At 39.1% G+C, this 25,790-nt stretch overlaps 1 protein-coding gene across 7 annotated transcripts; it reads right to left on the bottom strand.

The window, feature by feature from the left end:
- Positions 1-2,467: 2,467 nt before the first annotated feature.
- Coq6 (ubiquinone biosynthesis protein COQ6, mitochondrial) lies at positions 2,468-20,272 on the bottom strand. 7 transcript variants are annotated; one of them, XM_069311850.1, is made up of 11 exons: positions 20,149-20,272; positions 17,255-17,445; positions 15,701-15,829; positions 14,755-14,859; positions 13,468-13,575; positions 12,558-12,620; positions 9,658-9,765; positions 6,321-6,526; positions 6,082-6,197; positions 5,653-5,819; positions 2,468-5,067 (listed from the first exon to the last, which is right to left on the bottom strand). In XM_069311850.1, exons 2-11 carry the CDS (start codon positions 17,282-17,284, stop codon positions 5,038-5,040), a joined length of 1,062 nt encoding a protein of 353 aa, XP_069167951.1. In that variant the 5' UTR covers positions 17,285-17,445; positions 20,149-20,272; the 3' UTR covers positions 2,468-5,037. The 7 variants fall into 7 exon arrangements, with proteins under 7 accessions (XP_069167951.1, XP_069167950.1, XP_069167946.1 ...); XM_069311849.1 differs by lacking the exon at positions 20,149-20,272 and adding an exon at positions 18,323-18,475; XM_069311845.1 differs by lacking the exon at positions 20,149-20,272 and adding an exon at positions 17,978-18,287.
- Between the last annotated feature and the right edge of the window lie 5,518 nt (positions 20,273-25,790).

Below are 25,790 nucleotides of genomic sequence, written 5' to 3'. Positions count from 1 at the left end.
GACTGCAAGATATTGCAACTGGGACTCAAATAAGTGGGAAAACTTAGTGCTTGGTGAAGTTGATATACTGATAATTTTTTTTACTCCTCAATAACCACAGCGAGCCCTGTGTTGAATCAAGCAAACAAGGCAATCAAGACAGGAATTTCTAACTATACTATGCTCAGTGCATGATTTTATTGATAAAGAAAGACAAAAACCTGGTTTTGAATACCATTTTTCTGTGTGCATACAGATAACACATTATGCAATCCTTGCATAGTGTTGGGATTAAGACCATTTGCAATAAACCACCTTAATTCAATTTTAATATTTTTAGTTAATATATATATACACACATATATATATATATATATATATATATATATATATATATATATATATATATATATATATATATATATATACTGACTGGTGGGTGGATGGACGATGGAGTTTAGGTGGGAGGCAGTATGAATGAGGGGGGGGGGGGGGAGAATCAGTGAGAGAGGGGGAGAGAGATGCTAGGAGGGAGGGGGAGGTAGGGAGAGATGTTAGGAGGTAGGGAGAGATGCTAAGAGGGAGGGGGAGGTAGGGAGAGATGCTAGGAGGTAGGCAGGAAGGGATGGAAGTAGTAGTGAGAATTAGGAAGGGAAAGGCAGGCTGGCAGGCACAGGCAGGCAGGCTGGCAGGCACAGGCAGGCAGGCACAGGCAGGCAGACAGGCAGGCAGGCTAGCTTGCAGGCAGGGAGTGAGTGGTAGTCACGCGGTTGAACCGCGTGACCTTGAGAGATGGGATGTAGGGGGGCGGGTGGTTTGTTGGTGGTGGGGGCGAGACCGGCTCATTCCCGAAGATAAGCCTAACACACACTACCCGTTAGCATGATGGCAGGGAGGGAGGCAGGCTGGCTGGAAAGGAAGCAGGCTGTCAGGCTGGGAAGGAGGCAGGCTGGCAGGCTGGGAAGGAGGCAGGCAGGCAGGCTGGGAAGGAGGCAGGCAGGCAGGCTGGGAAGGAGGCAGGCTGGGAAGGAGGCAGGCTGGCAGGCAGGGAAGGAGGCAGGCTGGCAGGCTGGGAAGGAGGCAGGCTGGCAAGCAGGGAAGGAGGCAGGCTGGCAGGCTGGGAAGGAGGCAGGCTGGGAAGGAAGCAGGCTGGCAGGCTGGGAAGGAGGCAGGCAGGCAGGCTGGGAAGGAGGCAGGCAGGCAGGCTGGGAAGGAAGCAGGCTGGCAGGCTGGGAAGGAGGCAGGCAGGCAGGCTGGGAAGGAGGCAGGCAGGCAGGCTGGGAAGGAAGCAGGCTGGCAGGCTGGGAAGGAGGCAGGCTGGGAAGGAAGCAGGCTGGCAGGCTGGGAAGGAGGCAGGCTGGGAAGGAAGCAGGCTGGCAGGCTGGGAAGGAGGCAGGCTGGGAAGGAGGCAGGCTGGGAAGGAGGCAGGCAGGCAGGCAGGCAGGCAGGCAGGCTGGGAAGGAGGCAGGCTGGGAAGGAAGCAGGCTGGCAGGCTGGGAAGGAGGCAGGCAGGCAGGCTGGGAAGGAAGCAGGCTGGCAGGCTAGGAAGGAGGCAGGCAGGCAGGCTGGGAAGGAGGCAGGCAGGCAGGCTGGGAAGGAGGCAGGCTGGGAAGGAGGCAGGCTGGGAAGGAAGCAGGCTGGCAGGCTGGGAAGGAGGCAGGCTGGGAAGGAGGCAGGCTGGGAAGGAGGCAGGCAGGCAGGCAGGAAGCGATATATGGGTGTTGAAGTGAGCCGTGAACCACGTGATCTTTGAGAGAGTGTGTGTGTGTGTGTGTGTGTGTATGGGTTTGGGGTGGGGGGTGGGGGTGGTGTGTCGGTGGTGGGGGGAGAGGGGGAGGTGTGTCGGTGGTGGGGGGAGAGGGGGAGGTGTCTGTGGTGGGGGGAGAGGGGGAGGTGTGTCGGTGGTGGGGGGAGAGGGGGAGGTGTGTCGGTGGTGGGGGAGGGACCGGCTGACTCCGTAAGCCTAACCACACTCCACAGACCTGTGACCCGGCCAGATTTGTTTCTTAAATGTACAGTACATCATCGTATATTTTAGGCAGGATGTTCCTGCAGGCTGGCAGGAAACATCCAGAGGATGTTTGCCAGACGTCTTAATAATCAGTTAGGAACAATTAAGGACTTTTATAAAGCGGATCAGGACTTCACTTATTGATGAGTACAAACAAAACACGGTCGCATTTACGCCATGAACCTGACGATTTTTTTCCCTAGAGTTTTTTTCATAAATTTTTCGGAAAAATTTCTTTTTACATTTCTAGTTTATTTTTTCCCCTCTATTTCTCGTATACGAACTTACATGTTAACCGACGGGTCTCGTCCCCATGGGGTTCGGAAACCAAGTGGTGCTCTGTATATATATATATATATATATATATATATATAATATACACACCAATATACAAAGTATATCTGTATACACCAGCATCCAGTTAATAGCATATCCTCACCAATTGCTGCCTAGACACTAGTTTAAAAGAAAATATCATTGTATGTTTACTGTCATTTAATGCCTAATGTCATACAATCATATAATGATTTAATTAATGAGATTGCAAAGTAAATAAACAGTTTGTTTTGTTCATCTAAATGATTTACAAGTGTATGCATTTTAAGACAGGAAAAATGGTGAATTATTTTCTTCTTTGTTCAAGTAAATAAATTGCTAAGTTTTCCACTACATTGTAATAATCAACAGATTTCATAAGAACAATAGTTAAATCTGTAAAATTTATTTTTTAAGTGACTGTTGTGTTCAACACCTCAAAAGATCCACACCTGTTGGAGATCCAGGATTTTTTCCCTAGTCTATGGACAACAGGAAAAAGGAGCATTGATTGTAAGGTAACTGACCTCTACCTAATCTCTTTCACCAAAAATTAAGTATTTAATTTTTAGATGTCACTGTAATAGGTCACCACAACTTAACATTGCTCGTCCAGCGAGGACCCTTATCTGTGTGATAGGGGCTACTCCTCAACACTGCCATTGCCTTTGAATCACAACCTAGAAAATTTCTCAGACTATTTTTTCAACCCATCCTCCTCTTTAGATAGTACCTATTGTGATGTTCGTCAGTAGTCATGAATTCGTACATACTTCGCTTTTAGATAGTAGTATACTGACTAGTAAGGAATTCTTTTAAAATAAATGAAGCTAAAAAACAAACTTAAATATTCCTAGGCCTAATATAGCACACACGTACTATATTTGGCCTCGGATATCATGTATTAGGCCTAGAAAGGTTAGGTTAGGTTACATTAGTTTACTTTGTCAAAGCAACGCAAGTAAAAAATAGTTTTCTGGTTTGTCCAACTCAATAGTTCAGATTTCTAGGTTCTAATTTCATTGTACGTCGGTATTTATACTATGGTCCTCATCGTTACTATAAGTACAGTACTACCAAAACTGGAGGAATGGTTACAAAATTTAGACACTCCTTATCCCTGGTCTCTTTAAGAATATCAGATACTTGATGTATTTAATGCCGTTTTCCAGTCACTCATAAACCACATAATCAACTGGATCCTTAACCCTTAATTGGTACTACTGAAGTCTGCTCAGTTAAACACTTTGCAAATGATTTTCATGCAATCAATAGAGTACACTAATTCATATACTTTGAAAAGTATTTCACAACTTGGCTACACTTGTTAAATATTTCAGCTTGTTGGTATGTAAGTAATTATTAAAAGAAGACAAAGCTGGGAAGACTAAGTAGCATCACCTTGTTCTTAGTTGCCTTAACAAGTCATATTGAAACGTGATGTGTAATGTCCTTAGAATTGATATGCTTACACATTAATAAGTTTGGGTGAATATCAACAGTTGCTGCCTTGTATGGGCCAATACTCCTTCAGTTTCTATTATTGTTATGACAGCTTGCCTGTGCACATTTCCTCTTATAGCTGATCACTGCCAGCTCATCAACATAGTTAAGTGATATTTACATAGTTCATCAACACCTGTTAAGTGATATTTACTGTTCTGATCCTTCTCACCAGTGACCAAGTGATCAGATGTAGTCTGATACAAGGATAGTCTCAAGTTATATTTATATTTTCCAATTTGTCTGTATATTAAATTTGTTCATGCCATGCCAGATTATATTAGTTTTTTTATTTAAAGCATTTTATATTCTTTCTCAAGCAATGATTCAAAATTTAAATGACATTGTCAATACAGGGTGGGTGAATGTGTTAAAGCTTATTCAATTTTTGTATCTGTACTCTGGTAAACAGCATATATAAAAATACAAGGCACATAAATGAAATACATAATTAATAAATCAATTATTAGGATCCAGCATGGCAAGTGGTGTCATATAAAAGCAATTGGAGCAGAGTTTGATTGGAAAACATAGAAAGACATTTGGGCACATTTTCTAACGTGCGATGCCTCATTTCATTCACCTAGTAGTAAACAGTTACTTGAATTTTAGTCAACTATTGTGGAATGCATCCTGAGGATGGTCAGTTGTTGGCCAAAGGGTTACTGCAATAAACCAAAGTCAAGACCTCCTGTCCCTGATAATGGGAAGTCATGTCATTATACTTGTTAAATTGCTTTGTCTCGAGTTATAAGGAGATCTATCCCAACATACAATGCCATAAAACTGGAATTTTCCTCTCATGTTACACTCACATGCAGAAAATGTTCACTTTGCTTTGTTCTACAGTATTTGATTTATTGAATAATGGATTTATTAGTGTTATGGTAACTTTGTACTTAAATATTTGTTGAAATATGTATTTTTACCAGAGAAATGATGCTAATATAGTCTGGATAAGATAGAAAATGATTAAAATATAACCTGTTTATTGTGGTGACAGGTTAGCAACACAGTCTTCCCAGCTTGGTGCCTTCTTGTGATAATTACTTACTTGCACATGTTAGGAATGACTGGATCAGCTGTTTATAATACAAGCCAGCATGCAGTAGCTTTATAAGGCACTAACTTGCAAATTATATCTGATATTAACAATTTATTTCACCATTTCTTCATATACATAATGTAAGTACAAAACAAATGCTGTACCATTCTCTTGGGAAAAGCCTTTAACCTTCTGCATGTCGTATAATTTGTCTCTGAAAAACAATTATACATTAATGACATAAATTTGGTAGTTACTTAAAATACATTTTTAAAAATAAATATATTATTTGCATTATCAATATGTAAATACAATACTGTAACTCTAAAAGGGCTTTAAACCTCTTAGATATTGTATGTTTTTATAACCCAAAACTAATTATTTCACTTGGTGAAGAAGTACACATTGATTTAACTACTTCTGCATGAAAAAATATGAAAAAGAGCACCTAATTCATAATGAAAAATAAGCAAACGTGAAAAGATTGAATATACCCATCCACAGCAGAAAGCCAGGAGAGAATACAAATAAAGGGCAAGAGCTAGAATGTTATTAAACTTGCACACCCACATCAGTGAAGTTGTACACCACTATTGGTTCTCAACAAACACCTCTTTAACACTATTCTTTATTTCTTGATTAACTCTTCTTTAAATGCTCAGCAACTTGAAAGTATGATTTGCTGTCATTTGTTATTTAATACTTTATAAAGTGTAAGCATTCATATTACATTTCATTAATGAAAAGGGTATTCATTTATCATAAGCATTTTGACAGAAAGAAAGATTTTATCTCTAACCTTCAAAGGTGTGATGACGTTAACAGTGGAAAGCCCTAGGGCTCTGAGAAGAACAAAGGGGAGAGCACTGGTACTGTAAAGGCGGTAAAGTCCGTCAATAGATGCCATTGTCATCACATTGTGTTTCTGTCGTTCACTTTCATACTTGTGAAGAATCTCTTCCTCCCCTAGAGAAAGAATTAAAAATAAAATTACTTACAGTATATGTTTTTACTGTAACATAAATTAGAATTAAATATTACAGACAATACATCAAGACAAGGAATGTGGCATGTGTGGGAGCCTGACACACTGACAACAATTAGTATATCCATAGATCATCCAATAGTCTCCACTAAATCCATTTAACTTTAAACTCACCCACACACTCAAAACTTCAGTTTAACAAGCAGAGGAGCTGCTAGTTGTATAAAAACATAAATATCATACCAATATCAGCACCAAGAAGGACAGCATTCTCCAGTGTGTCCAAAAGAGATGCTACATCACCAAACCCAAGATTGACTCCTTGCCCAGCCAGGGGATGAACTCGATGGGCAGCATCCCTGTAAAATATAATACTACATCTTGAGGCAATATTAATCATTGTGGCCTCTAATTACCATTTAATGTACAGCACTTGTATCATTATTGAATGTACTCTCAACATATAATAATCTTCAACTTACCCAATAAGAGCTACCCTAGGTGCCACATAGTGGACTGCATGACCAAGACCCAAAGGAAAAGCTCCTCTGGAGTTGGGGACAATGGCACTCACACTAGGCGGAAGCTGGCGGATGTCAGCACCACTACTAGGCAGGAAGGTATCCAGTAACTTCACCCAACCCTCATGTATGGACTGGACCATCTCATCACTAGTACTGTTATCCCACTGGTCAGAAAAAAGTAATTATAAGCTTCATCTGCTGTGCTAGGTAGAGAAAGAGTAGTCTATATTAAAATAAAATCAGACAAAAAAGTGAGCAATTGAATAACAAGAGAGGTCTAAAATGAATTAAAATAAAAGCATTAAATGTAATGAAATGCCAGTTTCTGGGGTGAGCCCCAGAGGCTTCCTGAAGCTATCATACACTGATTGCTGCCATACTATTTAGTGCCATCAGTCACAGACTTCTATTTGCCTACCAGGGACCACAAGCTAGAACCTGGTCACCTCGGAGAGGCCCAGGGAGTGATGGCCTATGATCACTCTACATTTAAAGATTATCATCTTAGCCATCACCTAGGGTAGGCACCCATCAAGATAGGCAAATCAAAACACTGCATGGTTAAAAACAAGATCACAGCCCCAAAATTGTCAAAAGAACTTCCCCAATAATGAAAACACCCGACCCAAATTTTGTGCAAATCCCCCTCCCCCTCATTGAGGGAGGGGGAAGGTGGAGTTTTGCCTGCCACACCGCAGCAAACTCCTGCACTGTACTGTGTGCTCATCAAAGGAGAGGGTGCTAACAACCTTGGCCTGACTGGTGAGCAAAGCCCCAACTAATGGCCAAGGTGTCTGTAAAGATGTAGAGCGAGGGAAGGGGAGGGTGCCATGGCACCGAACCCTGAAAAACACGAAAAGAAAACTGGTGACACAGCAACCAGCGCAGGGACACTGGAGAACACAACCAGCGATCACGAGAGAGGCGAAAGGGGCTGCCCCGAAGGTACAAGAACAGCCAAACCCTGCCCAACGGGTAAACCAGAAGGGCAAAGTTCAGACCCTTTGTACAAAGCTCGAAGCATAGTTCAAACCACAGCTGCTCGAGCAATTGATGAGACACCCATGTTCCCCTCAATGCCAACAGAAGGCAGAACTGCAGCTCAAGCAAGACAACAGGAAACTGTGAAAACGATGCCAACCGAGAATCTCAAGTCTCAAGTTAGGCCCAACCAGGTTCGATCACGAGATGGAACCAACTGGGACTTCTGCCCGTTCACCAGGAACCCCAAACCCAGTGAGCTCAGAAAGAACCAGAACCCTGGCTAGCAGCAAGCAGACCAGATAGGGGCCCAAACCAGCCAGTCTTTGAGGTAGGCTATCACCCAAAAACCTAACAGATGGAGACGGGTCACCACAACCCGGGTTAACTATGTGAAAATGCAAGGTGTCAGATTCAGGCCGAACAGGAGAGCCCGAAAGCAGTAAGCCTATTGCCCTACAATGAAACCTAACCAATCTATGAACCCAGATGAATATGGAAGTACCAATAAGTGTCCTTGAACTCCAGAAAAATCATCCAAGCTCCCGGCTCGAGAACAAGCCAGACCTGGGATAATGTAGTCATTCAAAAAGAGGAGCAAGATATCAACCAGGTCAGATGGGAAAGATCCCAAATGTACCGATGATCTGCACAATCCTGTTTCTAGACCAGAAACGGGTGGGAAACCCACCGAAGAGATGCCATTTTGACCACGCCCAAAAGCACAGACTCAAACTACTCAACAACTGGAAGGAGAAGAGGCCTGCCCCAACAGCTCCAAACTCCCCAAAGGTAAGATGGCCCAATGCCACCACAGGCCACAAGATATGACCCAAAATGCCCATGAATCATGGGACCAAGTGCGAGCAAAGTGAGCCAGCCTTTCCCCAACCACCCCATCAAAAGGCTGACCAGCGGAAAGGGCTGGCACGAACCACGAGCACCATTCTTCTGAACAGAGCGAGTACAGCTCTGACCTGACTAAGACGAAGCTGGGGGAAACACATCCGACTCGGCAGCCAGCACTACAGAGGACCCACTTTGACCAAAAGCAGGCGAAGCCCTGGCTCTACTCCGCTGAAAAGGGCAAAAACGACCCCCTTCCCCACTGGAAACAAAGCAAATAAGCGACTGACAAAATAAAAAATGTCAATGTCGTCAGAAAAAAGCAAAACACAAAAAGGAGAAGCTGAATTGAGAACCAGGACCCATGCCAAAATATGGGGCACCTGACAATGCAGCTGCATGGGAAAGAGCAGGAAGGGAAGGGAACTAACAGGGGAAAGAACCAAGCTATTATGACTATAAAGCACTTGGAAGGGATCAGGATAAGGATTTGGGAAAGGACTGGGAAAAGAAATGGTGCCCAACCACTTGGACAGTCAGGGATTGAACTCTGACCTGCATGAAGCGAGACCATCACTCTACCATCCAGCCCATTGGCTGGATGGTAGATTTTGGTTGGGCACCATTTCTTTCCCCTGTCCCAACCCAAATCCTTATCTTGATTTCTTCCAGGAGTGAGAGCAGGAGCAAAGATGCATGAATTGAGGGACTCTAAAGAGCCTCCCCAAAAAACCTCAAAGGCAAAAACACCACTCAAAAACAGGAGACTAGAGCCAAAGCGATGACGACCAGTAGGCACAGATATCAGTCTAGAACTGAATGATGAGGGGTCTCAGCTGACGTGGGCCAGCTCCCACCTTCGCCCAATGAAGAGGGAGGTGGAGGAAACTAGTGGGGGGGGGGGGGCTATTTTCACAAACATTTTTATGTTTGTTTTCATTGTTGGGGAGTTCTTTTGATAATTTTGGGGCTGTGGTCTTGTTTTTATCCATGCAGTGGTCTGTTCTGATTCACCTGTCTTTCTGTGTGCCTTCCCTAAGTGGTGGCAAAGATGATAAGCTTTAAATGTAAAGAGTTCATAGGCCATTACTCCTTGCACCTCTCTGAGGGGACTAGGTTTTGGCTCATGGTCCAAAGTAGGCAAATAGAACTCTGCAATTGATGGCACTGATCAATGTAAGATAGCTTCAGGGCGCCGACGGGGCTCCCCACAGAAAAGGAAAACTTTTTGCAATAAATAACAAAGCACTCTGTGGACTGGAATCCTTGGTAAAAGGAAGCAGGTACAGTTTCAATTAGCATGTTGGAGTGAGGTTCAACTTTACAATACTAGCTTCATTTCTTAATAAAAATAGTGCAAAAATTCTTCACTACAGGAAATAGCATGTTCATTTTACTTCACATAAATAATAAAGCAGTGAAAAAAGATACAGCCTTTATTCAACAAGTTACAAAGGATAAAACTCACTATTGCTCTGTTAAGAGCATCCGTGAAGTCTTCATCAGAGAGCTTTAGCAATTTTTTTGCATTTTCTTTTGTTGTTGACCATACCAGCGAACTTCTGTCTTCTGAGAGCTGTTGAAAATGTTAGGTATATAACTGGAAAAATACTGTATGGTAATTAAATATTGTCATCTATACAGAGCAAGTTATGTTCATAATGAAAGTACTATATATTAATCTGTACAGTACTTTAGTACAGTATCCTTTGCTGCTGGAAGCAACTTACATTATACACCAACTAAAGGAATACTTCCGAGTTTTTATGTAATTCCCCACGGTGGCTTATGTATCAAAACTTGAATCAAAATCAAAGCCCCTCCTTGTGTGCATATATACATAGACAAACACCTAAAAACTGTATGCTCTGGTTGGTTGGTTGGTCATTGTAATTCAGAATAAAGTCATAGTATTGAAACGGAAGGAGAGAGCATGTAGTGTTATTAACCATAGATATAGGGTATACAAGCATAGACCAAATGTACAATCACAGTTATGGGCCAGGACAAAAAAAGAGAAAATGGCAGTTAGTTCTAAAGAAACAAGTGTAACGTAATGAAGAGGAATAAAGATTACACAAGACCAGAAGGAATATGCACCATAAGATAAAGGCAACTACAAAATCCAGAAAAAATGAATAAGACTTGGGAGAATGTATATTTCCAACACTCACACTGGACACACTCCTAATGTCCCACCAGGTCACTTGGCCCTCAATAGGTTCTTAGTGAATCTGATACATTTGATGTAGCTCGCTTTATGTTCCTTTGTTCATGTATTGGCATTTTGAATATACCACAACGCAGATAATGTTACGTAATCTTTCCGGCTTGGTGCCTTCTTTTGATAATTACTTACTGTGCACACACTAATAAAAACTCAACAGTACCATGTTGGAAACTAGTAACATAAGAACAGCCGTATTCAAATCCTTAAACATGTTGAACATACACTCCATAGAGCCTCTTATGTTTTTTACACTTCCAAAGCTCTATACTCCAATGCTAACACTAACTTGAAACTATTCCCACATGGATATATCAGAGCCCATAAACACACGAAATAAGTACTGTATCTCTGCTAAATTGCTCAAGTCTGACTCGGTGGTCTTTGTCGCCAGCTCACATCCAAAGGTCCCAAAATTTATTCCCATAGTAGGACAGAGACAGTTTCTTTCACCTCATGCATATATTCACCAATCAGCAAAAAGGAACCCAGGAGTTAGGGAACTGTTGTGGGTTGTATCCAGGGAAAGGCCAGTAGTTGGCCTAGAGGGATCTCAATAAGCCCCAAGTACTGTCTTCCTGTCCCCCCAACAACAGGAAACCAAACAAATTCTGTGCAAATAAAAGATTGTTGTTCTTCAACATTGTTGAAGAACAATGAAGAACCCCACTCCATTGTTGTTCTTTTTGTTATGCAAACTGCATTATTTAATCTTATCTACTGTACCCAAGAACCTTGTGCTATTAGTTCACCTAGTACAGTACAATAATATGTGAAAATATAACGCCTGCAATAATAACATTCCTCATTATACTGTATTACTGTAACCTAATACAGTGGGGCCTCGATTTACGATGGTAATTTGTTCCCAGAGACATATCGTAAGTCGAAATATTGAAATCGAAACGATTTTTCCCATAATAAATAAAGGGAAATGAATTAATCCGTTCATGACTCCAAAAAAAATTAACTTCAAAGTAAAGATATATCTAATTCACCCAAATCTTCACTACAAAAGTATGTACAAGTTATTACTTACCTTTACTGATGACTCCTGTTGGCGTATGGAAAATGATAAGTAGGGGGAAGGAGAAGAGGTGTTACTGTTTGGAAGGGGAGTCCCTTTCCCTTATAACATCAGGTAGTGATGATTTTTCTGGGGTACACACTCTCCTACGTTTTGCCTGCATACCACTAGGACCCTGCTAGGTTCACTGCTAGTTTGTCTCACTAAAAATTTGCCTAGCGACACTTATTTTTCCCTTCATTTTAACATTTGTCTGTAGTGATGTATCACAGTGTTATTGAAGAGGTTAAGGCAACGGCCTACTGCAGCTCGATTTGGGTGAGTCCTTTCAGCAAAAGTTTAGTTCTTCCCATGCTGCACACATTTTCTTAATTTTTGAGGAAGGAATATTCTGTACTTCCTCTATGGTCATCCTCACATGTGCTTTCATATGTTGAACCTTACTACTGATATTCTTGGGACCCATGGCATGATATATAATAATCAGGTTTATGTTCAAAAAGCAAAAAATCACCTAAAAAAATAGAATTTCTTATAAGCGTGATCATCACTAAGCGGGCGGCTCTAGTAAACTGAGGCAGTTCGGCCCGCGCGATCGGGAACCATGCGCTCGTTCGACCCAAATGTGTATCAACAAATATCGTTAGTCAACAACACTATCGTAAGTCGAGTCACATTTTCTGATTAAATTTATAGCATATCTCGAAATTATCGTAAGTCGAGGTGCCACTGTACTCATTTTCTTCTAGTGTATGTAGTTCTTTTCCGGCCCCGACCACGGCGGTCTCTAGGTTTGGAGTCCCTGAGCCTTTTTTTACCAAATTCGAGGTCAACTCCGGAGCTAACAGTTCCTGTAACGACGCTGGAACCAATCATATTGGCATTTGCCTTTCCATTAGAGACTTTCGGCGCCATGGAGAGGGGGGGGACCTGCTGCATGCTTCTCCTCCATATCAACCTGCCCTGGAGAGGCCACCCCGGACAGACAACTAGAGCGCAACTCCATAGTCTCCAGAGACTAATGGATGCCTACTACTAAATGGCATTCAGGGTATTCTAAGAGAATTAAAAGAAAATCTATGTTGAAAAGAATGTAGAATACATAGACACATACTGGCAGAAGGGCGACAGGACCAGTAGGAAGGAACCTCTGCCAGGCCACAGTGTTGTCAGCTGCCTGGAAAATAAAATACAGTACATCATAAAATATATTAAATTTTTATTCTATATTATATGATAAATATAATGCACGAGATGAATATACAGTAATACACAAGAAAAATACAATATTATACTTGTGCACAAACTTAAATATTCCTAGGCCTAGTATAGCACATATGTACTATAATATGGGCCAGATAGCTTGTATTAGACCTAGGAAGGTTAGGTTGGGTTATATTTTCTTTGCAACATAAATACAAAGTCTTTTCTGGTTTATCCAAATTCAGTAGTACTGAGTTCTACTAAGTGCCTTTTATGTCAATATATGTACTATAGTCCTCATCGTTACTATAAATATTACCTAAACAGGAAAATGGGCTGCACATTTCTTACAATGTTTTTATAGCCTTTTTTGGATAAGTACTGTAGTCTTTCTGCCACAAGTAGAAGTGTGAAAAAAGTGGTGTTGATGTGATGAATGTGATAAAGATGAATTTGATGATATACAGTAGTAACTATGACAGAGTTTGTTTTTATGTTTGTTTATAAACTGATACAAATATTTATAATGAATTTGTGAATCTGCTATTCAGATGAATTTGCAGAAATTTTGCAAATGTGATAAAAAGAAAACTATGATTCATAAATGTTGACTTTTTTCAAATATTGAAACTTGAGTTAAGTCGCATTACATATTGTATTAGGTAAAATTGAGACAATGATTGCCAATTGGGAAGAATAGGTGTTGCTGCTCCCTTTTATACTTCAAATTCTTATTGCACCTAGGTTATTATTTTCTAATATGATGCATTGTAATTTTTTTTTTTTTTTTTTTATAAAAAATTAACAATACATTTACTTACCTCTGAGAGCTGTAGTGTTGCCACTATTCCCATCTGGTCATATTCCCAGCCCACATATTGCACACCCATAGTCTTACGCACCAGGGACTTGGCTCCATCAGCTCCAATCTGGAAAACATTATCGTTTCATTAGAACTCCTTCATGCTTTTTGCTCTTATTTCATTTCTATGTCTTTCAATTTGCCTTAATTTTGAAGGGGAATCTAGCTCTGGCACCACTTCTAGTTTCTTGGGATTTAGTCCTTCAAACAGGTCATGTTTGCAACATGACTAATTGCTCACAAATGGTTTCTCTAACTTCTGCTCATTTTTTTTATGGAATAGAAGCTAAATGTGATGTCCTTGCTGTGAATATGTGATACAGTATAATTGTTTGCCTGAGGTGGATCTGTTTGCCTCCATGTGTAGCAATTAGTTTGTGGTTCAGTTTCCCATCCTGGAAAGCTTTGACATTAGATGCTCTGAATCTTAAGTGAAACAGGTGAGACTGCATTTACTGGTTTCTGTCATTCCAGATGTTGCTCGTTTTTCTGGTAGAGGTATACAATGCTTATGTTCCTGTAGAAATGACGACTAACAGAGGATGACCCCCATATTGGAATAAAGCAGTGAATTGAAACACTGCAGGAAAGTCTTATTCACTCATAAGGAGCTCCGTCATGAGAAGAGAATGACTATTCAGATGAATTTGCAGAAATTTTACAAATATGATAAAAAGGAAACTTGACAAAGAACTTTGGAAAACTCCCCCAGTAACAATCCTTACAAGGAGTATTATTGTACAGGAAACAACCCAAAATTTCTAGGAACATATTCCTGATGTAAATAGAAATGTGTAAAGTGTAAAATATGAGCTGCAGAATTCTTCAAGCATCAGTCATCACCATTTATCTTGACAAATGGTGCATCATAGAAAACACTTATGAGGCACTCAACATATGTAATTTATATAAGACTCACCATGGTGAATGAAAAATTGAAGAATTAATTCTACAGTAAATATCTGGATAGAAACCAGTCACAGTACAATTACGCTGATCAAGCTTTGATAGAAAGGCAGTGCACATGATTGTGCTTAAAAGTAAGAAGCAAATGTAAATAAATGAACGGTATGTAAATATGAAAGTGAATAATATGTTTTGTGTATTGCACAGCTTCATTAAGAAAATGTACAATAGTACAGTAACTTGATTATTCAAAAAATGTACTATTTATATGAAAATAGATTATTTAGTTTTAGGTATATTAAAATAAATGAAACTTTATAGTTTCATCTTTAGAACATACCAAAAGATCTGTTGACAATGTTCTACCATCCTGGAGCGAGACTGTCACTCGGGAAGAGAGGTCAGAGGGAAGCTTGTATCCCTCTACCTTGGTGCTGTATTCCACCTGTTGGCAATAAGAACACTTTAAATCTTCATAAATATATAAATGAATAAATCCACAAAGGCCATGATGAGGTTTCGAACTTACATCCAGGATGATCCCAGATGCGCCTTAATCGAATGAGCCATGACATGGTAAGAGAATTGCAACCGAGATTGCTTCTGCTCTCACACGAATTCCGCAGTCTCTTCGAGACACAAACCGGGGTTTTACACAACTTCCCCATGCACTCAGGCTCTGTCAACAAACTATTCTACCACTTTGCCCTTACTTCAATACACACAGAAATCACAATAGCGTGATATATCAAATGAATAAATCCATAAGGGTCATGATGAGGGTTCGAACTTATATCAAGGATGATCCCAGATGCGCCTTAATCGACTGAGCCACGACATGGTAAAAGAATTACAACCGAGATTGCTACTGCTCTCACACGGATCCCACAACCCCGGTTGCATTCTTTTACCATGCCGTGGCATTTACATTTTTATTTTTTTCCCCTTTAAAGTGCTTAAATAATAAAACAGAAATCATTTACAGCTCATATATGACTGTTGTTCTTCAGATCTTAAAGTAATTCTTGATCAAAGCTCCTTATAAAAAAATTTAAACTTAAAACATTATTACTAGTAAACTTTGTATTATTAAGAAAGGTTGCTAGGAGTATAATTTTGAAATTTTAGCTTTACACTAAACCATTGAATACACTATTATGTGGCCCATGACTGAAACCCTCTCAAAGACAAAGTGTCACTGTCCACGGGGCATCATCTACTAAAATTATTAAAGTAAAAATGATATGTAAATAAATAAAAAATAATGAAGTAATGTGTTACTGTACCTCAATGTTTTGCAGCACTTGTTCCTTGATGGAGTGTAAAATAACATCATTTTCCACAATGTGTGCCACCAGATTTTCTTGGTCCTCATTATCAAACGTAATCATTGCCTCTGAACAGGATTCCCACACCTACATCATCAAAATATGTTAACATACAACAGCTCAAAATAATAATTTATTACAAGCAAACAACATAAACAAAAACCATAAGAAGTAATTTTTTAATAGTTGTAAAATCTTCAAAACCACACCATTGAAATTAAGATTGTTTTGGTAGAAATTGAGTATAAAGTTTTAACAACTTTCATATTATCCTGATACTCACTTTTTTCCGATACAGTAATCGATTATTAAAATGTTAGCATGGACAGACTTTACCCTATAGATCCACAAATGTAAACAGTAATATGTAATTTCTTGATTATTTTAAAAATCATTAATACTGGAATGGCTTTTTTACTTGATTTAGAATACTCTAATATATTTAGTTAGCTACTGATTAGAAAAAATGGACTAAATTCAGGCGACGAGTCACAATAATGTGGCTGAAGGTATGATGACCAAACCACACATCAGAAAATGAAGAAACGACGATGTTTCGGTCCACCCTGGACCGAATTATCTTGATAATGGTCTAGGACGGACTGAAACGTCTTCGTTTCTTCGTTTTCTGATGTGTGATTTGGTTATCTTGTATAAATACAACTGTGATTTCAGGCATTTGTCCATAATACCTGTCTCTCTTCAGTTTGTTATACTGTAATAAATACATACAGCTTCATAAGGTATGAAACTGTGAAGGTATGACTATACTTTTCTCACCACACCACTTTTCTTTACAGCACACTTGTGTTTACTAGTTGTGTTTTTGCGGGGGTTGAGCTTTGCTCTTTCGGCCCGCCTCTCAACTGTCAATCAACTGTTTACTAACTATATATTTTTTTTTTTTTTTTTTTTTTCTCCACACATCACACACACACACACATCCCAGGAAGCAGCCCGTGACAGCTGACTAACTCCCAGGTACCTATTTACTGCTAGGTAACAGGGGCACTTAGGGTGAAAGAAACTTTGCCCATTTGTTTCTGCCTCGTGCGGGAATCGAACCCGCGCCACAGAATTACGAGTCCTGCGCGCTATCCACCAGGCTACGAGGCCCCTATTACATATTGTGATGTGTGACATATTGGTATCCTATTGTTGGGACATGAAGGATGTTGTCAGAGGTCTCCTCCCATTGGCTACACCAGGTCACATGCCCTGTAAATTGTCATCACCATATGTCAGACCTCCCTGAGCAACATCTTGTTTGCCCCCAAAAAACAGAAAATCCTGGATAAAACTTAATATCAACCTCTTTGCATAAATTTATACATATTAAAATAAATAATATACCAGTATTCCTTGGGAATCTCTCATGGTACTCATGAGTGGGTATAGTTCTCAAAGAAGGCCGAGTAATGTTATGATAGACTTTAAGAAGACCAACAGTTCATAGTTTATATACACAACATTCATATTCAAAATGTTATAAGCACTTTCACCCAAACATACCTGCATCCTCTTAACAGGCTGGGCTCTCATATGTCTAATGTGCTCCCATACCCCTAGCTTATGGAACAGCTTGCGAGTGTGGCCATTGAGTGCGCACACACGATTGCTGAACTCCTCTGGCAGACTCCATGGCTTATTTGGAGCTCCCTCTAACAACAGAATTTTTCGGTCACTCAGTCTTTTACTGTGACCTGAAAATTAATTAATTACAGTTGTGTATACACAATATATTCCATTATTAAATATTGTGCAAGTTCTTAACAGTAATTCACAATATGAGAATTATAAATAATAACGATTAATCTGAATTACAGCATTGTACAGGTTGGCCTCGGCAGTGAATTCTGTGTATTCCGAGGTGTGAGAGCAAGTGTTTTCATACCAAGTTTCAAAGCATGCTGGTAAACCTTAAATTATAAGGATTGAAGATGCTTTAACATGAATTAGCAAGGTAATACATGCTAATATTAGTGTTTACTACATTCTCAGGAGTATTTCAGGTTTTCACATACCCTACATGCTTAGGTCTACTTACTACCTACTAGAAATAAGTAGGTACCCAGTCAGCTTGTTGTGGGGTTGCATCCTAGGTCGGCTCAGTAGTTAGACCTCGATATAAGTCAAACATGCATAAATACACTGGCTGCCTGTCCCCAAACACAATAAATTATTTATAAGACATTAGCCAATCATAAGTATTTTTTATTTAATGAGTCCATTTACCCAGGGAACACGCCATGGCAAATCCAACCATGCCGCCCCCGGAGACGACGATATCATAATGGGGAGTGTCTCCGGCCTCGCCACCTGCAGCAGACGTCGACACACAGCGACCACACTTCCCCCTCAGTCTTTCATTCCACACCTTAGCTGAAGGGCTCCTTGCAACCCTTGTGAGCCTTCCCGAAGGACACTTTACAACCCTTGTGATTCTTCCCGACAACCACATAATGCTGTGACCTGCGAGGGGGTCCATAGAATTACCCCAATCATCCCAAATCAGGCCAAAACTACCCAAAACGTATTAGCATTACGTAAGTAATGAAGAAATATGGTATATTTACTTACTATAATGTTGGTGCTACACGTAGAACATGATCAAACCTATTTTTTCTCTGAAATAATCTAATTTCATAACGAAATGAGACGTAAATATGTGAGAGGTGACGCCATAGGAAGTCGACGGTCCAAGCGACAATTGTGTGGAGCGACTTATCCAAGAAATATGGTCGCCAGGAGAGTGTTTGCTGCCATATCAGCCTCCTGTACACAGTGATCCAGTCCTTTTCGTTCATTGAACACCGAACCCTACACGCCCTCTGATATATTGCTTAATTAACAAATATTCACAAATAAAGATTATATTTGTATATGTTATCAGAAAGGCAGATATAAAATAGTTTTTGTGAATCCATCACAGAGATTATACCTTATTAGAGAGGAAAAATATTCATACTTTAAACAAGGCTTCATGGCCGACGCTCTCCTTACCGATATGGGAACTATGACCTTCCGAAGATCAATGTTAATTTAATCTAGATATTGTAATAAACGAAGTTTTCTATGTCATCATAAAGACATAAATATAAGCTGCATGTTAATACTTTGGCATAAATATAACTGAATTGAAAGTTAAGATATATGCCTTTTTATAGTTACTTGATGGCTCGCTCAGGGAGTGTGAAGGCCTCCACACAAGCCAATCAATTTTATAATTACTATGCATATATGCAAAGTAACGCCATAGGTCTTTATGTCAGAATAAAGCCATGTAGACGATAATGTAACTACATTTCAAGGAAAACATATCTTAATATAATTATTAAATGAATGCAAAGTTATGGTTAAATAAATAGCCAATACCACACAATCGCCGGTGTCCGGACACATGAATAGTCGCATTAGGTGAAAGGAAATGTACCCAACCATTTCCATTTACCCAACCAGTTTGTGCACCCTATACTCATCCTCTGTGCGGTAATTTATTGTGCATCCCATACTCATCTTGTTACCAGTAGTTTGTGCAACCCATACTCATCCTGTGACCCGTAATTTATTGTGCATCCCATACTCATCCTGTTACCGGTAGTTTGTGCAGCCCATACCCATCCTGTGACCTGTAATTTATTGTGCAACCCATACTTATCCTGTGACCTGTAGTTTATTGTGCAGCTAATACTCATTCTGTGAGTCATAGGACATTGCGAAACCCTTTCTCATCGTGTGAATCTTTGTTTACTTTGCTCTCCATATTCATCCTCTGCGCGATAGTTTCTTGTGCAACCCATACCCATGATGTGAGTGGTAGTTTATTGTGTACCCTATATTCATCCTGTGAGTATAGGGTTCACAATTCTTGTTTGGATTCTTGTAATGTTATTTGTCTATTTGTAGTCACAGTATTTGTGCGCCCCTTGAGGGACTTGAATTAGAGGGGGGTTGAAATAGCCTAAGCTACTCTATCACTTTGAGATTTATTTATTGCTTATCTCAATAAACATACTTGAACTTGAACTTGGGTACACAATGAGTTCATTTGTACTCCATACTCATCATCAAGAAGTGTATTTTACCAGCATTGTAATATAAATTAAGAATAAAAGCTTAACTGGATTACAGACCCATAATCAAAATAAGAGTCATCACTAATTATCATGACAAATTCTCTAGGCTACACTTCCGCCTTCGACAAGCTGCCGCCGGATGTGGGTATAGTTTATTGTACACCCCCGCACCCCCAGTCCTGGAAGGGCGGGCATTGGGATGTGGACATGTGTACCATTTCCCCCCCCCCCCACACACACACACTCGATCCTCTCCTGTTAATAATAATACTAATAATAATAAAAATTAAAAATAATAACGTTAATAAATATTATAATTAAAACACTTACTGTAATACCCTAGTGCTTGAATGAAGGTGAAGGAAAGACCCAATAAATGTGTAAGTGTATTAAAAACCAAATTTTCGTTGGGTGAGCTGGCAGGTGAGCACCACTTGCCAGCTCACCCAGTAATGAACATCACCTGCACACTGCACCGAACCACTTGCCAGCAGGTGCAGAAGTACGATGGAGAGAGCAAAGTATACCATATTTCAAGTATAATATTAAAGATATATTTAGGATTTAATGTTTTCGTATAAAGTTTCAATAATACCTTTATTTGATTTTTTTGTATTATTTTCTACCACAGACGTGGCCACACATTAACAATGCTAACCATCATATATACATTTTCTTCAGTCCGCCATGGACTCTAACCCTTTCCACTACCGCCCACAAGATGGGTATAGGGTGCATAATATAAGAACTAAACTAACTCCATTGATAGGGTTAGAGATTTGTTAAACATATAGTTCAGGGATTTATTGAACAATCAACCACATAAGGTGATTGTAGTGTTTTTAAAATGCTAGGCTAAGCTACATACGTAAATACATAAATACACAGATTTACGTATGCCCTACATAAAGTGTTCGATGTGTCTTTTACATAGTGTCATTAACGTGCATTTACAAAGGTGAAATTGAATTCTGAACACATACATACACATATATTTGTCTCTTTTACTCTGACAAGGTGAGATAACTGATAGAGAAACTAGTGTGCAATTAAGCACTTAATCACTGAAGGTGATTAAGGTGCTTTCACAAGCTCAGGTTATAGAGTTACATCACATACATTCATTGTATAATTGATACGTTACATCGTCAATCTAGGGTACAAGTTCAATATATCATCAAGTGTTCCAGTACTCAAATAGTAATTACACAGTTTAGCATAGCGCTTCATTCATGTATGTAAGAGAGAAGATTGTTCAAATATATTACATGCACATCCGGTACATCGTCCACCTTCTTCTACAGAACCGTCGGTATACCACTGATACACATCGTTACCCATATTCTGAGTACTTTCAGTGATGCTTCACAGTGTTAACTGTTTTAATAATGTAGAGTGTACATTATCTTTCTTGGGTGCATTTAAAAATCAACTGCTAGATCCAAGTTATCCCATGGAGTAATTGGTTGATTAATCGTTAATTGAGTTGGGTACATATTTAATATTTTGATGGAGTTGGCTACCTTGTAGAACCAAAATGCATTCACGCCGAAAACTGTGCTAATAGACAAAATTATGTTAGAGATATGGGTCTATAATTATCTGAGTGTGCTTTGGGGATGGGAACAATGACACTGTCCAATCATCAGGTAACACTCCTTCACTTAAACTCATTCTGTACAACACTAAAAGTGGATTACCTGGTACTTGTGAGACTAATCTCAGTAAACTGTAAGTAATACCGTCCTCTTCAGGAGCAGTTGACTTATTTGATTGTGCTACACAGCCTTCCCGGCTTGGTGCCTTCTTTGGTAATTACTTATCAAAGGCAGCTCCATACGAGGAGCTGCCTCGTATGGGCCAATAAGTCTTTTGCAGATACCTTCATTCTTATGTTCTTACTTACATTTACTGAACTTTATCATCATCATCATCATTTACAGAAAGAAATTAATATAAAAAGTAGTCATTTTAATACACAAAACAGAAGTAGATATTATGTAAATTATGATGCAGGATAGGATCACTATTAAGAACTTAATTATAAACCACAATATGTTTTATATCGTCAGAAATTCTGATACATACCATATATTTTCAAATATTTACAATTAAAGTATTTATTTAGGAAATAAGTATTTTAGTTACCCTAGTTAGCTCTGAGAACACACATTGTTGCAGCAAGAATTTCTTCCCACTAATCTGAGCGATGCTAATGACCCATTGGACTTGTCATGAACAACAATCAACTACAGCACCATCTATATCAGAAGATATTCAAAATATTCTTGATGTCATTCAAATTGTCAATACGAGAACAGAATACATAAGAGTTAGTTTAGTGATGTCAAAGGAATCATATTGACTGACCGAGCCCCATTGTAAATATCCGTGGCTTCCTGACCATAAAGGTACCGCCGCGGATAAGGGTAAGGAGGGTACCGTCGAGGGTAAGACACCGGATGTACCCCATATACAAGCCACACTAGCTATTAGTTCATATAAGCTGACAACTTACCCAAATAAACATTACTTCCTAATTATATATATATACATATATATATATATATATATATATATATATATATATATATATATATATATATATATATATATTATGTAAATTATGATGCAGGATAGGATCACTATTAAGAACTTAATTATAAACCACAATATGTTTATATATATATCCTACTCACACTCATCCTAGCACAGTAATTTATTGTGCAACCCATACCCATCCTGTTACCAATAGTTTGTGCAACCCATGCTCATCCTGTTACCTTTAGTTTATTGTGAAACCCATACTCATCCTATGAATGGTAATTTATTATGCACCTCATACTCATCCTGTGAGTCATAGGACATTGTGGAACCCTTTCTCATCGTGTGAATCTTTGTTTACTTTGCTTTCCATACTCTGCTCTCCGATAGTTTCTTGTGCAACCCATACCCATGATGTGAGTGGTAGTTTATTGTGTACCCTATACTCATCCTGTGAGTATAGGGTACAAAATGAGTTCATTTGTACTCCATACTCATCAAGAAGTGTATTTTACCAGCATTGTAATATAAATTAAGAATAAAGGCATAATCTTATTATGTACCCATAATAAAAATAAGAGCCATCACACTATAATTTTCATGACAAACGGCCTAGACTCCACTTCCGCCTTCGACAAGCTGCTGCCGGAGGTGGGTATAGTTTATTGTACACTCCCGCACCCCCAGTCCTGGGAAGAGGGGCATTCGAATGTGGACATATGAACCATTACCCCCAACCCTTCCCTCTTAATAATAATTGAAACACTACACTACACACTATATGTTCATTTAATATTTAAAGTATAAGACTCAAGATATATTTAGGATTTAACGATTTAACATTGTCTCAATCATACCTTTATTGCACTTTATCATCATTATTTACAGAAAGAAATTAACATAAAAATGTAGTTAATTTTAACATACAAAACCGAATTTGAACATTGTTAATTTTGATGCAGGATCACTATTAATAAGAACTTAATTATAAACCACAATATGTTGTATATCATCAGAAATTTGGAAACATAATATATATATATATATATATATATATATATATATATATATATATATATATATATATATATATATATATATATATATATATATATATAAATGGAAATTTAGCACATTTAAATAATGTTATTAAGCTTAAGAATAAATTACATAAAATTAACATAGTAAAATGACTGGGATACAGATGGATCAGTAATCACATTACAAGTCCAATTATTTCCTAACTGAAGTCTGTAACGCACTATCATGTCATATTTCATAATACAAATTAGGTAAGAGATATGCAATATCTCCGGGAGGGAGGCTCCCTGGATATCTGTGGAGGTGCGTGGAGGTCCCCCTGGAGGCCCAAAAGGCCTCCTGGTCGTCCCTAAAGGCCCATGGAGGCCACCCGAATGTTCCTGGAGGAATTACCGTTTGTCCTGGCGCCATCTATGTTTTGACAGCAGTACTACTAATGTTCCCACGTTATATGATGATCTCTATACGGGTGTTACGGTCAGTTGCTCTTCTATGTTTATGGACAACGCAGGTGATTTGAGGCAATTTGCGGAACGAGTGAAATAGTATCGACGCGGTGAGTGATGGAGGAGGATATATACTGCTGTGTACTCGACCAGCGGGTGAGAGGTAAGTTATATCGAACAACTATGGGGAATAGATGGGTTATTTTAAGCGTAGAATGTCAGGTAACCGGTAACTACACAGATGGGGTAGTGTTTTTTTAAGTGTTTATTTACTAAAGTGGAACATTACATTATGCCTTTAGCTGAACAAGTCTACTGGTGGGGGAAGTAGACGGGTTTTATGAAAGTATTTTACCTAAATATTTGTATTTGGTTAACTAGTTCAGCCGTTACCAGGGAGGGTGTTCCTTTAATCTAATCTAAAAATTCTAGCCGGACAAAGTGATTAAATAAAGAAATTGAATAGAACGAAGTGGTTTGCCAAGGTGCTTAACATTTAGTTTGGTTCACTTACTACTTGCTTAAAGAATGCAAGTTTATCATATTGAATTTACCGTAGTTTTACTGCATTTAATATACCGTTTTTACCCTATTTAATTATGTCTGGTAAAGGCCGGTCGTGGAAAGTTCCTAATATAGCAAGTTTTAAAGGAAAAGTTTGAGTTAACTTTAACGCTTAAGTTAGTGACCAATTAGCTTAGTCTATTGTGAGGAAAGTTACTAGAATCTAACATGGCAAGTGCCATTTCTCTACTTTTTGAGAAACATGACTAGATACATGAATCGCATAGTTTTATTACTAAATGTTCATGGATTAGGTTGCATAGTTGAGGAAATGGTGATAAGGTTTGTGATTTTGTGTACCTTGACTTCATCAGAGATTTTGATAGTGGCGCAAAATTGATAGGGGCTCGGATCATTGGGAATGCTGACTGAAGTTGATTAGGTCATGGCTATACCAAAGGAAATTAGTATAAATGGGGTTAAGTTGGAGGAAGTGTTGTAAGTAGTGCCTAAAAGCTCTCCTTGGACCTCGGTTATTCGCAAGATTATGGTTTAGACTGCAATAGTTGCCGAATTGGCAAATAAAAAATACCGATGCCCTATATAGTTTTGAAATGGTTAAGACTACCAGATGCAGTTTAATGCTGACAAATGTAAGGTTTGGAGGCTAGGTAAAGATGAGATAGATGTTGTAGATTGTTAAGAGTATTAAATTTTTTGCAGGTGGTAAATTCTCCCCTGAGGTGGCACTGCTCTCCAGCCTGGGATGTTGATTGGTTAGTCTTCAACTGCCTCCCAACATGGTAGTGAGGTCCTGAGCTGACATGCAGTGAGGAACGTGGAAAGCTTCCTGAATTGGCACATGGTATGCCTCCCCTACCAGCAGCTGGCACAAATGTTCCAGCTAAGTGGATGAAGCCCACACTAAAATGTAAGTGGTACAGTAAATGGACACCCCCCCCCCCCTCCCTTTTGACACTGAACAGTTGGAAGGGGGGGGGGGAGAAAATTACTAAATTTAGTAAAATCGCATTGTCTTGGTAGTATAGTTGGGTTAATTATGAATTTTCAGACTAAAAAGCTTGGTACATAATTCAACAGAATAAATTTGTCCTAGTAGTAAGCAGTGGTTGCAAAAGAATAAATTGTATACATGTTTTGTATTGCTTTTATTCAAATGTTATACATGGTTCTTAAATTAAAGTTTGTTTGCAATGTTCCAGAAAAATGTTCATGACTAAAGTTGTTGGAAAATAAAATTTGTATAGGATGTTGACTTGAAATGACTATAGCTTTGTTTGTAATTAAGATGGGACAACAAGATACTTAGTGTGCCATTTAAAACAGCAACTGTTAAACTGGTGGTTCAGGTATGAACAAAATAACATCGCTATGCATATAACTTTTTAGTAATATTTACTGTTCACATGACAGGTT

Source organism: Procambarus clarkii, chromosome 70 (assembly GCF_040958095.1).
Source record: "Procambarus clarkii isolate CNS0578487 chromosome 70, FALCON_Pclarkii_2.0, whole genome shotgun sequence".
Classification (NCBI taxonomy): Eukaryota; Metazoa; Arthropoda; class Malacostraca; order Decapoda; family Cambaridae; genus Procambarus; species Procambarus clarkii.
Note: the sequence above shows the minus strand (reverse complement) of the source record. Positions and strands in the feature narration are given on the sequence as shown.

What these genes read in the sequence shown, in the direction of transcription:
- Coq6 (XM_069311845.1), bottom strand. Translation starts at nt 18,230, where the DNA reads ATGGACCCCCTCGCAGGTCACAGCATTATGTGGTTGTCGGGAAGAATC. An exon ending in AGCCTGTTAAGAGGATGCAG is followed by an intron (nt 15,830 to 17,254) that starts GTATGTTTGGGT and finishes TTGATGATGTAG; the next exon opens with GTGTGGGAATCCTGTTCAGA. An exon ending in CCTTCTTGGTGCTGATATTG is followed by an intron (nt 5,820 to 6,081) that starts GTATGATATTTA and finishes TTCTTTCTCTAG; the next exon opens with GGGAGGAAGAGATTCTTCAC.